We start from the raw sequence: 13,375 nt of genomic DNA, 5'->3' as shown, positions 1-13,375 counted from the left end.
ATTTAAGTATATTGTAATTTAAATCAGCACTTATGATACAACCTTGTATAATTCAAACCTTGCCTCCAATCCTGAAACTTCATAATGGTACCTACAATTCTTTCTTTTTTTATTTTTTATTAAATCTTTATTTTTCAGATTATTACATTTGTTCCTCTTTGTTCCCCCCATAACTCCCCTCCTCCCAGTTCCTGCCCCACCCTCCGCCCTAACTCCCCACCCACTGTCCTCATCCATAGGTGCATGATTTTTGTCCAGTCTCTTCCCGCATCTCCCACACCCCTTTCCCCCCCAAGAATAGTCAGTCCATTCCCTTTCTATGTCCCTGATTCTATTATGATCACCAGATTATTTATTCACTTGATTCTTAGATTCACTTGTTGATAGATGCATGTTTGTTGCTCATAATTTGTATCTTTACCTTTTTCTTCTTCTTCCTCTTCTTAAAGGATACCTTTCAGAATTTCATAGAATCCTGGTTTGGTGGTGATGAACTCCTTTAGCTTTTCCTTATCTGTGAAGCTCTTTATCTGACCTTCAATTCTGAATGATAGCTTTGCTGGATAAAGTAATCTTGGTTGTAGGTTCTTGGTATTCATCACTTTGAATATTTCTTGCCACTCCCTTCTGGCCTGAAAGTTTCTGTTTGAGAAATCAGCTGACAGTCGTATGGGTATTCCCTTGTAGGTAACTGAGTTTCTTTCTCTTGCTGCTTTTAAGATTCTCTCTTTGTCTTTTGCTCTTGGCATTTTAATTATGATGTGTCTTGGTGTGGTCCTCTTGGGATTCCTTTTGTTTGGGGTTCTCTGTGCTTCCTGGACCTGTAAGTCTATTTCTTTCACCAGGTGGGGGAAGTTTTCTGTCATTATTTCTTCAAATAGGTTTTCAATATCTTGCTCTCTCTCTTCTTCTGGCACCCCTATAATCCGGATGTTGGTATGCTTGAAGCTGTCCCAGAGGCTCCTTACACTATCTTCATATTTTCAGATTCTTTTTTCATTTTCTTTTCTGGTTGGGTGTTTTTTGCTTCTTTGCATTTCAAATCTTTGCCTTGATTCTTGCACTCCTCTGGTCTGCTATTGGGAGTCTGTATAGTATTTGTTATTTTAGTCTGTGTATGCTTAATTTCTAGTTGGTTCTTTATCATAACATCGAGGGTCTCATTAGATTTCTTGAGGATCTCACTACATTTATCAGAGGCTTCTAGACAGTTCTTAAGAGACCTTAAAAGTGTGGTTCTGAACTCAATATCCTCCATTGACAGTTTTGTCCTGTTTCTTTGTCTCCGCATTTTTTATGCTTTCTTGGTGCACCCCCTAGTGGTCTTTGTGCGCAGTCTTGTTGTAGTTAAGTCTTGATTGTTGTTGGCAATACCAGGGTTGATTTGACCTCTAGGCTAACTGGCTATGAGAGTCCGCTTTGTTGGCAGTGGGAGAGCTTCTGTGATGGATCTCTAGGGCGGTGCTAATCTAACGTTTGCCTGAGGCTATCCAGCAAATGCCTCTGTGCAGGGCTTGGGTGGGGCAGGTCCCCGGGGATCTACAGGGTGGGTCAGAGCAAGCAGTTATGGCTGCTCTCAGTTCCATCCCTAGGGGCTCTGCCTTAGAGTTCCGACCAAAGCCAGACAGTCTCACTTCTCCCGTTTGAGTCTGGGTCCCTAGAGACTCGCCCGGATCTGGAGCTCAGAGTCTGAAACTCCCTCCCGATTGAAACCAACAACCGCACCCTCTGACTCCAGCCCACTCTGCGTGCACTCCGCACCTCAGTATTTCACTACAGCACCGCACCTCCTCTGAGTCCGGATATGATATTCTCTTTCCTCCTAGTTGTAGAATTTCCACTCAGCCAGAATTCCAGTGGTACTGGATGATGTCCGTTCCATCTTTTAGTTGTTTTTTGAAGTGGTTGTTCAAGGAAGCAATCTCCAGTGTTAACATATGCCACCATCTTGGTTTTCCAAACAATTCTTGATGCTTCCCCCAAACCTACCATTTCCTTTTAGTCATTCTTAAATAACAGAAGCCAAATTCTTTACAATAAAACTTTGTCGGTACCTTATCATTTTCAATTTCAGTGTCTAATTCTTCTGTCACAGCGGCTTCCCCTCCTGACTCCCTGAGCCCAATAAGGTGAGCCACTGTACTGCATGATTCACTCTCTCTTGCATACATGGTGTATCCTGTAATTGCCGCCTGCACTACACTCAGGACCTCTTACAGGGGTGTCCCATTGGCTGTTGCAGTAATTGCCGTGCCCCCATCATACCCATCTCCTCTGTGGCTGTAATAATCATCACAGGGACTGGACCACCATAAGTCAGAGGGGGCCTTCGTACTGGTGGTGCCCAGTTTTTTACTGGGATGTTGATCTTCCTTTTGTTTAATTGGATGAGTTCAGTATGAATTTTGGAGAATAGGTCCTTATCAGACATAACATTGGAAAATATCTTCTCCCAGGCAGTGGACTTCCTTGTTTTGTTGTTGTTGTTGTTCTTGTATTTGTTGGCTTCTCCTTCTCTGCAGAAGTGTTTTAATTTGACATCATCCCATTTGTTTCATTTCTCCTCAGTTTCCATTGCTCTAGGAGCTGTATCAGTAAAGGTATTGCTGAGACAGATTCCTGATATTTTGTCTTCTTCTAAGATTTTCATGGTTACCCACTTACGTTTAAATCCTTTATTCATTCCTAGTTTATACTTGTGTATGGTGTAAGTCGGTGGTCTAGATTAACTTTTTTGCATGTATCTGTGCTAAAAGTCCAACACCAATAATTATTATGTTTTTATTTTGGCTTTGTAATATCTTTAATGAAACAAAATAAAATGTCCTCTATGTTATTTGAGTCATACTTTCTCTAAATCTTGCCTTTAAAAAAATCCCCTGGGGCACAGTCCCATCCGTTCTTTGATTTTCCTTCCACTGATCCCAAACCTCTGCTGTAGTCTGTGTCCTTTCAAAGGACAAAAGCAGACCTGGAGGCCTCAGAGCTGCCCGCAGCCTGCTCCTGCCCACGGTAGGTGCAGCGCCCATCACCATCTGGACCATGGCTGCCAGGCACAGTCAAAGCCTGAGAATCAAAGTGGCAGCATGTCAACGCCTTCACAGGCCTGTTTCCAGCAGCACAAAACCAGTCCTCCCACCCAGTGCTCTGGGACCGGCCGTCATGGCGATGTGGTGGCACCCTCCCCTGGCAGCTGAGCGTCCCAGGCTTTTCTTTGGGCAGACCTGGGCCAGGACCTTTGGGGATCTCTGTGTCCATGGTATAAATGCGAGTGAGATCAGACACAATGTTATCAATGATTGGCTTGGTAAGGTCGCCACTAAACACCTGCCACCATGGCTTCTTGGCCATGGCCTCGGCGGGCACCTGGACCCCATAGACCTGCAGGGCCAGGTGGAGCACCGCCACCGCTATGTGCTGAGCCTGGAACCGGAAGCACAGCCCCCCGCGGTAGCTGTCCCGCAGCAGGGCCCAGGCAGTGACGGAGATGGGGGTCCGTTGCCAGCTGTAAGGATTCAGCCAGTTCTTGAGAGAAATCAGGTAGTGGAGCAGGTACCTGTGTGGGTGCTGAAAGGAGACTTGGAAGCGCAGTACCCGCAGCACAAGGAGCTCGCACTGCACAATGCTGTCCCGGATCACGCACAATAGGGAGTCCATTTCCAAGGGCTCGCTGCCCGGGTGGAAGTACCTGTTGGACACGTTGATGATGTCACGGGTTCGCAGGGGCTGTTCTTCCACTTTGCCAGCCAAGTAAAGGGCAGACATGGCGACCAAGTAGGGGTCATAGGCGTCCAGGTTGATCTCGCAGAAGAACTTATGATAAATGGCACAGGCGATGGCGAGGGGAATGGACTGCATCCCTAGCTTGACACCTGCCTCCATGATGAACCTTGTCACGCGGAATTGCACCCGGGCCGGGGGTTCGGGCCACCCCTTGGCGCCTGGCGCCGCGTCCTCCTCTCTGCAGCTGGCCTGGCTAAGGTCCTCCATGGGGCCCTGCCCAGAGGCCCCAGACACCGAGGGAAGGGCAAGAGTCTCCAGTGCAGTGCCTGTGTCAGCAGAGTTCTATCCCAGTGCGCAGCTGCCCAGCCCCACCCCGCCCCACCCCACCCCGCGGCCCCACCTACCCCGACCTGCCTAGGCCTGACTGCCATCCAGGTTCCAACACCAATTATTGAAGAGACTGTAAGACTGCATTCTATGTTTTTGCCTCCTTTGTCAAATATTAATTGAGCATAATGGTTAGGGTTGACTTCTATGTTCTCTGTTCTGTCCCATTGGTCTTTATGTCTTGTTTAGTGCCAGTAACAGGCAGTTTTGAGAATGGTGGCTTTGTAATACAGCTTGATATCTGGTATTGTGATCCCTCCAACCTTGTTCTTCTTTGTCCAGATTCCTGTAACTCTTTGGGGTCTTTTTTTAAATCCATACGAATTTTTGGAAACTTTCTTCTAGGTCTGTGAGATACGCCATTGATATTTTAAGGGGGAATACATTAAAACTGTACATTGTTTTGGGGACTATGAACATTTTATTGATGTTGATTGTACCAAACCATGAATATGGTATGTTCTTCTATTTGCTTTAGTCTTCCTCTATCACTTTGTTCAATTTCCTGGAGTTTTCCAAGAACAGGTTTTTGCCTGCTTAGTTAAGTTTATTCCTAGTCTTCTTAATTTTTTGTTGCACTGGCAAATGACATTTTTTTTTTTTTTTTTTTTTTTTTAGTTTCTCTTTCTGAGTTCATTATCCGTGTATCAAAAAGCCATAGAATTCTGGGTGTTAATTTTGTACCCTGCTACATTGCCAAATTCATTTATTAAATCTCATAGTTTTTTTGATGGAATCTTTAGGTATTTCTATGGACAGCACAATACCATCTGAGAATTTTGACAGTTTTACTTTTGCTTTTCCACTTAGCATGCCTTGTTTGACTTCTTCTTGCCTGATCACATTGCCTAGCACTACCAGTACTCTGCCAAACAGAAGTGGTGAGAGTGGGCATCCCTGTCTTGTTCCTCTTCTTAGAGTAATTGTTTTTGCCCATTGAGTATGATGTTGTCTGTAGTTTTGTCACATAAGGCTTTTATAATGTTGAGGTATGATCCCTCTATGCCCAGTTTGCTTAGAGTTTTTATCAAAATTGAGTGTTGGATTTTGTCAAGTGCTTTTCCTGCACCAATTGATATGAATCTCTGACAATTTGTTTATGTGATGCATCACACTTATTGATTTCTGGATGTTGACTCATCCTACTTCCCCAGAATATATCCGCTTTGGCATGGTATATGCTCATTTCAATGTAATGTTGCATTGGATTTGTTAGAGTTTTGTTGAGGATTGCAACATCTATGGTCATCAGAGATATATTGGCCTGCATTTTACTATCTTTGTATTTTCTCTATCTGGTTTTCGGATTAGAGTAATGCTGGCTTCATAGAAACCATTTGAAATGGTACTTCCTTTGAATTTTATGCAATAGTCTGAGGAAGAAGGTATTAGTTTTTCTTTGAACACTTGGTAAAACTCCCTGTGAAGCCGTCTCGCCCAGGCTTTTGTTTGCTGCAAGTTATTTTTGTGACTGCTTGAATTTCCTGAGTAGTTATTGTCCTAGTCCTATGTTTTATTCTTCCTAACTGAGTTTAGGAAGATTGTATTTTTCTAGGAATATGTCCATTTCTTCAGGGTTGATCAGTTTGTTGGAGTAGAGTTGTCCATAGTATTTATTTACAATCCTTTTTATATCTGTGGGGTCTTTTGCTATTTTGCTCTTTCATTTCTGATTTTGTTTACTGGGGTCCTGTTGGTGAGCCTAGCTAGAGCTTAGTCAATCTGTTTTATCCTTTCAAACAAATAGCTCATGTCTTTATTAATCTTTTGTGCGGTTTTTGGTCTCTATGTCATTTATTTCTGCTGTGATCTTCATTATTTCCTTCCTGCTGCTGAGTTTGGGCTTTGCTTGTTGCTCTCTCTAACTTTTTAAGTTGTGGGGGTTAGATAATTTGTTAACTGTTTTTCTTGTTCTTTGAGTTAGGCCTGTAATGCTATGAAGTTCCCTCTAAGGATTACTTTCAGTGTGTCCCATAGATTTTGGACTTTTATTTTTAATTTTCATTTACTTCCAGGATGATTTTAATTTCTTCTTTAATCTCTTCGGTTACCCAGTTATCTATCTTTGTACATAAAAGCCCTGTGACGGGAATGGCAGAATGTCCAGAATAGCTGTTGGCTATGACTTGCATTGCGGCAGCCAACCAGCCTTATCTGGGCCCCAATCGGCCATATCCCTGACCAGGCTTGCTTCCCATCTGCCCGCAATCCCCCATTCGGGGCAGGACTGATAAGCAAACCACTCACAGCCTTTCCCCTGGTCAGCCATACCCCCTATATGCGCTAACGCCATGATTGGAGGCATGGCCTTCTGGTTAACCACCAATGGCCACTAACCACTGCAGGCCTGGCCCCATGTGCCCCCATCTGGGGAGGCCGACCAGACTGCTTCCATACAGGAATTCATACCCTGGGCCTCCATTTATTTAATAAAAGACTACTTAGCCTCCAAGTATTTGAATTTTGTTATATCTTATTGTAGTTTATTAGCAATATAAGAGGCCCAGTGAATGAACTTTGTACACTTGACGGAATCCCTCACCCTCTGGCAGCCTGGGAGACCTCAGGGGATGTCCGAATGATGGCTTAGGCTTAATCCCAGTTGCCAAACATGCTTAGCGCCTCTGTGGAGGTGGGAGAGATTCCTGCCACTGCTGCTCCCCTTGCCAGTCGTCAGCACAGGATCCAGCTGAATGGCGCTGCCCTCTGGGAGCTCACTGATCCCCAAGGGCAGCTCTTGCATTGAGAGTCTACTCCCTGGGTGTCAGAGCACATCATAGCAATCGGTCTTATCTCTTTTTTATGACCTTTACTTTGAGATTTCTTTTTTCTCTCTTTTCTAAATTGTTTTATTGCTTAAAGTATTACAAAGGGTATTACATATGTCTCCTTTTTCTTCCCCGCCCTGACAATCCCCTGGCCTCCCCTAACTCCCAGTGCCTTATGTCCATGGGTTATGCTTATATGCATGCATACAAGTCTTTCGGGTGATCTCTTACTCTCCCCGCCTGCCCCCCAACCCTCCCCGGCCTTCCCGCTGTAGTTTGACAGTCTGTTCGAAGCTGCTCTGCCTCTGTATCTATTTTTGTTCATAAGTTTATAATGGTCTTTATTATCCATAAATGAGTGAGATCATGTGGTATTTTTCCTTCATTGACTGGCTTATTTCACTTAGCATAATGCTCTCCAGTTCCATCCATGCTGCTTCAAATGGCAAGAATTCCTTCATTTTTACAACAGCATAGTATTCCATCGTGTAGATGTACCACTGTTTTCTAACCCATTCATCTGCTGATGGGCACTTCGGCTGTTTCCAGATCTTAGCTATGGTGAATTGTGCTGCTATGAACATAGGGGTGCTTATATCCTTTCTGGGCTCAGAGGTGTGGCAAACTTTCCTGCCCAATTCCATGGTTTTTACCTGACTTAGGTAAACACATAATGCAATATGCAAATGAGGTATCATAGACTTGTGTACCTGAAGCCTATGTGATCATATTAACTTCCATAAATTCAATACAGAGTGCCTATGTGATCATATTAACTTCCATAAATTCAATAACTTTAAATTCATAAAGTTACTGTCTGTAACTCAAATGTTTTTAAAAAATTAAAAAATAATATGAGCATGAAACCTTTAATTATGTGAAAACAGTAACATTGAATGAAGAGATACACCTCAATTTCATTCATATCATTCAAAGCAAAAGAAAGGATACCGTTCATTAGATTGAGAATGTATACTGATGATCAATATGATTTGTAATTGCTAAAGAGGTATAGCACTTCTAATAATGAATGCAATATGTAATGTGTGAAACACTCCTAATGACCTTACAGGGATACGATTTAAACCTCAACCTAAATTCAGTCTATTTTAGCATTACAGTTTGCCTGTAGTCACTTCAACTGTTCTCTGAAGAACTCAATTCTATTGATCTTATGTTAGAATGTGACACTTTGGGAACAGGAAGTCATGTAGGTTTAAAGTGAAGATTCATTCTTATTGAACTACTAAGAATTTGTTCTGAATGTACCCTTCTTTCGTCTGGAAAAAGGACATCAGTTCACCTTGGAAAAATCCCACTGAAATAAAAGTTAGTCTAACTATATAAACATCAAGGACACACACTTCATTATTTAGAATTGTATTTGAAATACTAGTTTTGAGTATAGGAATGTGCAACCCTGTACTGTGTAAAATAATAATCTTTATTATTAATTTGATAAGACGATCTTGTACCTACGTTTGATGTAGAAAACTTTCCATTTGGAAACTACATAAGAGAAATGTCTATGGTATTAAATAGATTCACCAAGGGGTCTCTGACTCAGAAGAAGGCTACAAACCAATGATTCACCAATTTTATTGGTCTTTCTGTTTTCTTTCTTGTACATGAGGTATGTAAAACATGAATAAAAATGTTGATGAGCTATTTTCAGGGAGTTGTCTTTTAATTAATTTAACTATTTACTTATTTGACTGACTATGAAAGGAAAGTGTATTCATTTCAATATATCTGTAGCAGGAAAAGTTGGTTTCATATTAACTAGTTTTCCCAATTTCAAAGACTTAGTGTCCATTTGTGATAATTAGGTGAGTGACATTTCACGGGAAATTTTCTAAAGTGTTATTGCAGAGTTTGTGCAAGATGAAGGTTGTCCAGGGGGAGGGGATACAGGTGTTTGGCTGGCTGGCCCCACGCCGATCGAGTTGGGGATCAGATGGGGGAAGATGAAGGCCAGGCGAAGGAGCTGTGGGTAGATTACTGGCTGGTGGGTCCTCGATCATTGCGGGGGCGGAGGGGGGGGGGTGCGGACAGAACAGTGTGGGGCTACCTGGAGGGTGCAGCCCGCGTTGCTTGCCAGTCTGTCCCACCCCATGGTGGATCTCCTGGTCAAACTCCTGTTTGAAGGGACAATTTGCATATTAGTCTTTTATAATATAGTGTTACATGCAATAAACATTAATATGTTAAGGAAAAAAAATTAAATATAATATTACCAAAACAGTGCAAACCTATTTTATCACAAAAGTTGTAGGAACTATTAAATATCTGAAAATGATAGGATTCCTTTTTATTATATTCTAAAACATATATTTTTTACTCTGGCTCTATTTTATTCATCTTTTTATTCTTTTATTTTTTGAAATATTTTTTATTGATTTCAGTGAGAAAGGGAGAGGGAGAGAGATAGCAACATCAATGATGCATGAGAATCATTGATTCTCTGCCACCTGCACGCCTCACACCTTGGAACAAGCCCACAACCCAGACAGGTGTCTTTGCCCGGAATTGAACCTGGGACCCTTCAGCCTGGAGAACAATAATCTATCCACAGTGCCTAACCAGCTAGGGCTATTTTTTCTTTATTGATTAAGGTATTACATATGTGTCCGTATCCCCCATTTGTCCCTCCTACCTCCTCCTCATGTCATCACCCCCACTGGTGTCAGTGTCCATTAGTCAGGCTCATATGCATGCCTCAAGTCCTTTAGTTGATCTCTCTAACCCCACCTTTCCCTACCTTCCCTGCAGCAACCTTTTGCAGCAAAGATTCAGGAACTGGAAAAGTGTATGAACTGAAAGGAATACACTAGACAACAATTACATATTTAGAAGGCATGGGGGAGCCAGGTGAAGACATTTCTCTCTAGTAAGGAGGCTCTCTGAAACCCAGGACCCATCAGCTTTTATTTACTTAAATACACATTTGCCCTTTAGCAAAGCATACAGGCATATCAATGGTAAAGTTTGGTACACAATAAAAGTATTATCATGGTAGGAGGTTGCTTACAGCCACTTTGCCAACAGCAGGGTAACAAAATGCTGATTTTCAGCCATGCTGAATATCAAAGTTCATTCGCCTTCTATAGGATTCTCGCATTGATATGTTCACTACTGTTGGTCTTTGCTCCAACATTTCCCCCTTTTGCTTTCTTAATTAATTTAGAAAGGTGTATGCCATTAGCTGGGCTCAGATCCTTTTAAGACTTTTCATTCTGCATCTTAAAACTGGAAGCAAACATAGAAGAACAAGATAGAAAGACAATAGCGGTTACTCTAAAAAGGAAACTTAGGGAGATTCGATGAAAAGGATTGAGTCCTTTCATGTCCTTCTAAATATTATTGTCAGGAATTTAAGGAATTCATTCATAGTAGGCTTCTTTTGGGGCCATTAGTTTTTTTATGGATCCCTTTCTGCCAGGGTCCAACCCCAGCAGGTCCAGGGGTTCCCAAAGGCGTAGACGGAGTCGGCGAAGAAGGAAGGACACAGAGACAGTGTTCAGTTGATCAGCAGCCTAGCCAGGATCTCCAGCCAGGATCTCCAGCCAAGTTCTGGTCTGGATCTCCAGAGAGGTTCTGCTGTTTATTGTCTTGTTACATCCATATTTATACCAGTTGATTTTAATCCTGTCAATTTCTATTACAAAGGTTAGGGCGTTTCTTATCTGCATTCCAGGGAGTAAAGATTATGTAGCTTAAGCATGATTGTTTGTAGTTAAAGTGATTAACTACCCGCCTGGCACTTAGTTGAGGAGTTTCATCCCCTCCCTAACTTCAGGGAAAAATCCCTACCTGGGGAAACAACCTATCTCGGAGAGGAGACCTTGGTTAAAACACACAGCGCTAAGGGGAGCAAACATATTAAGAACAGTATGCTATATAGGCCAGGTCCCTTGAAACATATGCTGTGCAGATATTTCTATCCGGCAGCGACTGTGTCAAGCAGCAAGGATGGACCAGCTTCTGGCAAATTCCCCCATTTTTTTTATTTTTTAAATGACAGCACATGCAAATCAGTGTCCACCTCTCAGATTGGGCCGTTTAAAACTCGGAAGAAGACTGGCAAGCAATGACAGTGAGCATAACTATAAACATAGTGGATGGAGTGCACAAGGAGCCCCATTCCTGTAGAAGGTTGCCGGCCTCTTCAGTCAAGGGATTACAGCTGTCCTCAAGTTGTTGGTTTGATTGCCTTTGTTGGTCTGGCTAGTGGGTGGCATCACTGGCGATGGGCTTCCCGAAGCGTCAGCGAGTTGGAGGGCTGCATCAAAGTGTCCATCAGTGCCGGGGTCCCGTCCCAGTGGGTCCAGGGGTCCCCAAAGGTGTAGACAGAGTCTGCGAAGAAGGAAGGACATGGAGACAGTGTTCAGTTGATCAGCAGCCTAGCCAGGATATCCAGCCAGGATCTCCAGCCAAGTTCTGGTCTGGATCTCCAGAGAGGTTCTGCTTAGGATCTCCAGCCAGGTTCTGTGTCCATGTTGTCTTGCTAGGTTCTTCAGCCAGGTTCTCCAGGTTCTCTAGCCAGGTTCTGTAGCCAAGTTCCCTTGCTAGGTTCTCCAGCCAGGTTCTGTGCAGGTTCTCCAGCCAGGTTCAGTCACCAGGTTCTAGTAAGGTTCTCTTGCCAATTTCTGTAGTCAAGTTCAGTCCAGGATCTTTTGCCATGTTCTCTCCAGCGAAGTTCTTCTGTCTCTAGGTTCTGTCTTCTGAGTTCTGTCTTCTAAGTTCTGTCTTCTAAGTTCTGTGTTCTAAGTTCTGTGTCTTGCTGTCTTGTTACATCTGTATTTATACCAGTTGATTCAATCCTATCAACCTCTATTACAAAGGTTAAGGCGTTTCTTATCTCCATTCCAGGGAGTAAAGATTATGTAGCTTAAGCAAGATTGTTCATAGTTAAAGTGATTAATTACACGCCTGGCACTTAGCTAAGAGGTTTTATTTCCTCCCTAACTTCAGGGGAAAATGCCTACCTGGGGAAACAACCTTTCTCAGAGACCTTGGTTAAAACACATAGTGCCAAGAAGGTGAGCAAACATATTAAGAACAGTATGCCATATATGCAAGGTCCCTTGAAACAGCAAGCATGGACCGGCTCCCGGCACATCAGGGCTGTGGTTGATGGTGGTGTCGGTGTCTGAGGAGGAGTAAGCTGTGCCCTCTGGGTCAGCTGATATGGAATATGGAGGGTAGCAGAGAGAAAAAGAAGAGAAAGCAAAATAACTACAAGGCATGGAAGTGTTTAGAAAAAAGAGGGAGAAGAAAGGGGAGAAGGCAGCATCCTGACACAGCCCTTTCCTTCAGCTTCCCCTTTCCCTATGGTCCAAGGTAGAAATGGGAAACAAGTCCTGTTGCAGTGAGAGGGCAGCTGCTGTCAGCCAGTCTCTGTCTTTACCTGGGTCCCGATCTGAGCTGGGCTTGGGAAGTGGGAAGCAGCCATGGGGACAGGAGACCTTCCTCAGGAGGGGCGAGTGTTCAAGCCCCTGAACCATTGGGGGGGGGTGAGGATCTGTGTCCCACCTCTGTTGAACCCCAAGTTCTCTCCTACTGGCCTCCCTACTGTGCCTGTCTTAGGTTGCCCCACCCTGTGGGGTCTTACCTGTCTTTGACTACCAGCCATCTCTGGGCCAAGTAGGGTGATGTGAGGTTCAGTTCTGTCTCCTTTGTAGCCTCTGTCCCTCTGGCCTCCATGCCCAGCAACTGCCTTGGGATCCCCTTGCCTGCTGGCGGGGCCCCGGCATTGATCACATATCTTGGGGAACCCAGGTTTCTTCTCCAGGGAGGGCCCAGCTCACGCTATTGGGTGAGAGACATATCCATGGTACCAGCCACCATGAGGCTTCAACCACAGCATTAACAGAGAGCTCATGCAACAGCTATGGGCAATTGGATTGTAAGAAGATGGTCCCTCTTGACACAAGGGTAAAAAAGAGGGGCCAATACAGGACAAAGGAGAGTCCCGGAACAGGGCTTTCTAGCCCAGGATGTCAGGCCCTTGGCACAAGACAACTCCTTGTATGGGACATATAGCAAACACCCCCAGTCACGGCATAAAAGGGAGGTGCCCTTCCTGGAACAGTAGGGTAGGGAGATTCTAGAAAAGGCTGTGTTCAGGAAAGAAGGAGAAAGGCCAAAGAAGCAGCAAACAAGTAGTTAGATTTTTAAAGAAGGAAAAAAAGGAAAGGAGATGTGGGGCAAAGCTGGGACATGTGGAAAGACAAAAAGGAGGCACATGTGATCCTCCCAATGGACAGATTGTTCCAGCTCAGGGCTGCACATCTGCTGCAGATTGGCACTGGTCCGGTGTGCTATGATGAGGCAGAGATGGCGGGCGGTGAGACATAAGGTCGGACTAGACGGTCTGGAATCCACACAGGTGAGTCTGCATCCTGTGGAAATATACAAGCATATCCTCTCCCCCAGGTTAAAAGTACATCAGGTCCCTTCCAGGCTCCTGTAAGCAAGTCTCTCCATTTGACGAG

General features: G+C 43.9%; 1 protein-coding gene across 1 annotated transcript; it reads right to left on the bottom strand.

Annotated features, from left to right (window-relative positions):
- Positions 1-2,089: 2,089 nt before the first annotated feature.
- On the bottom strand, positions 2,090-8,994 carry LOC308512345 (cyclin-Q-like; the record flags this gene model as incomplete). Its single annotated transcript, XM_081082118.1, has 3 exons — positions 2,090-2,115; positions 3,225-3,972; positions 8,950-8,994. The coding sequence occupies 3 exons, from the start codon at positions 8,992-8,994 to the stop codon at positions 2,090-2,092; spliced, it is 819 nt and encodes a 272-aa protein (XP_080938244.1).
- Positions 8,995-13,375: the final 4,381 nt, after the last annotated feature.

Source organism: Myotis nattereri (assembly GCF_964212035.1).
Source record: "Myotis nattereri genome assembly, chromosome: Y".
NCBI classification, from domain to species: domain Eukaryota; kingdom Metazoa; phylum Chordata; class Mammalia; order Chiroptera; family Vespertilionidae; genus Myotis; species Myotis nattereri.
This window is presented reverse-complemented; position numbering and strand designations above follow the sequence as displayed.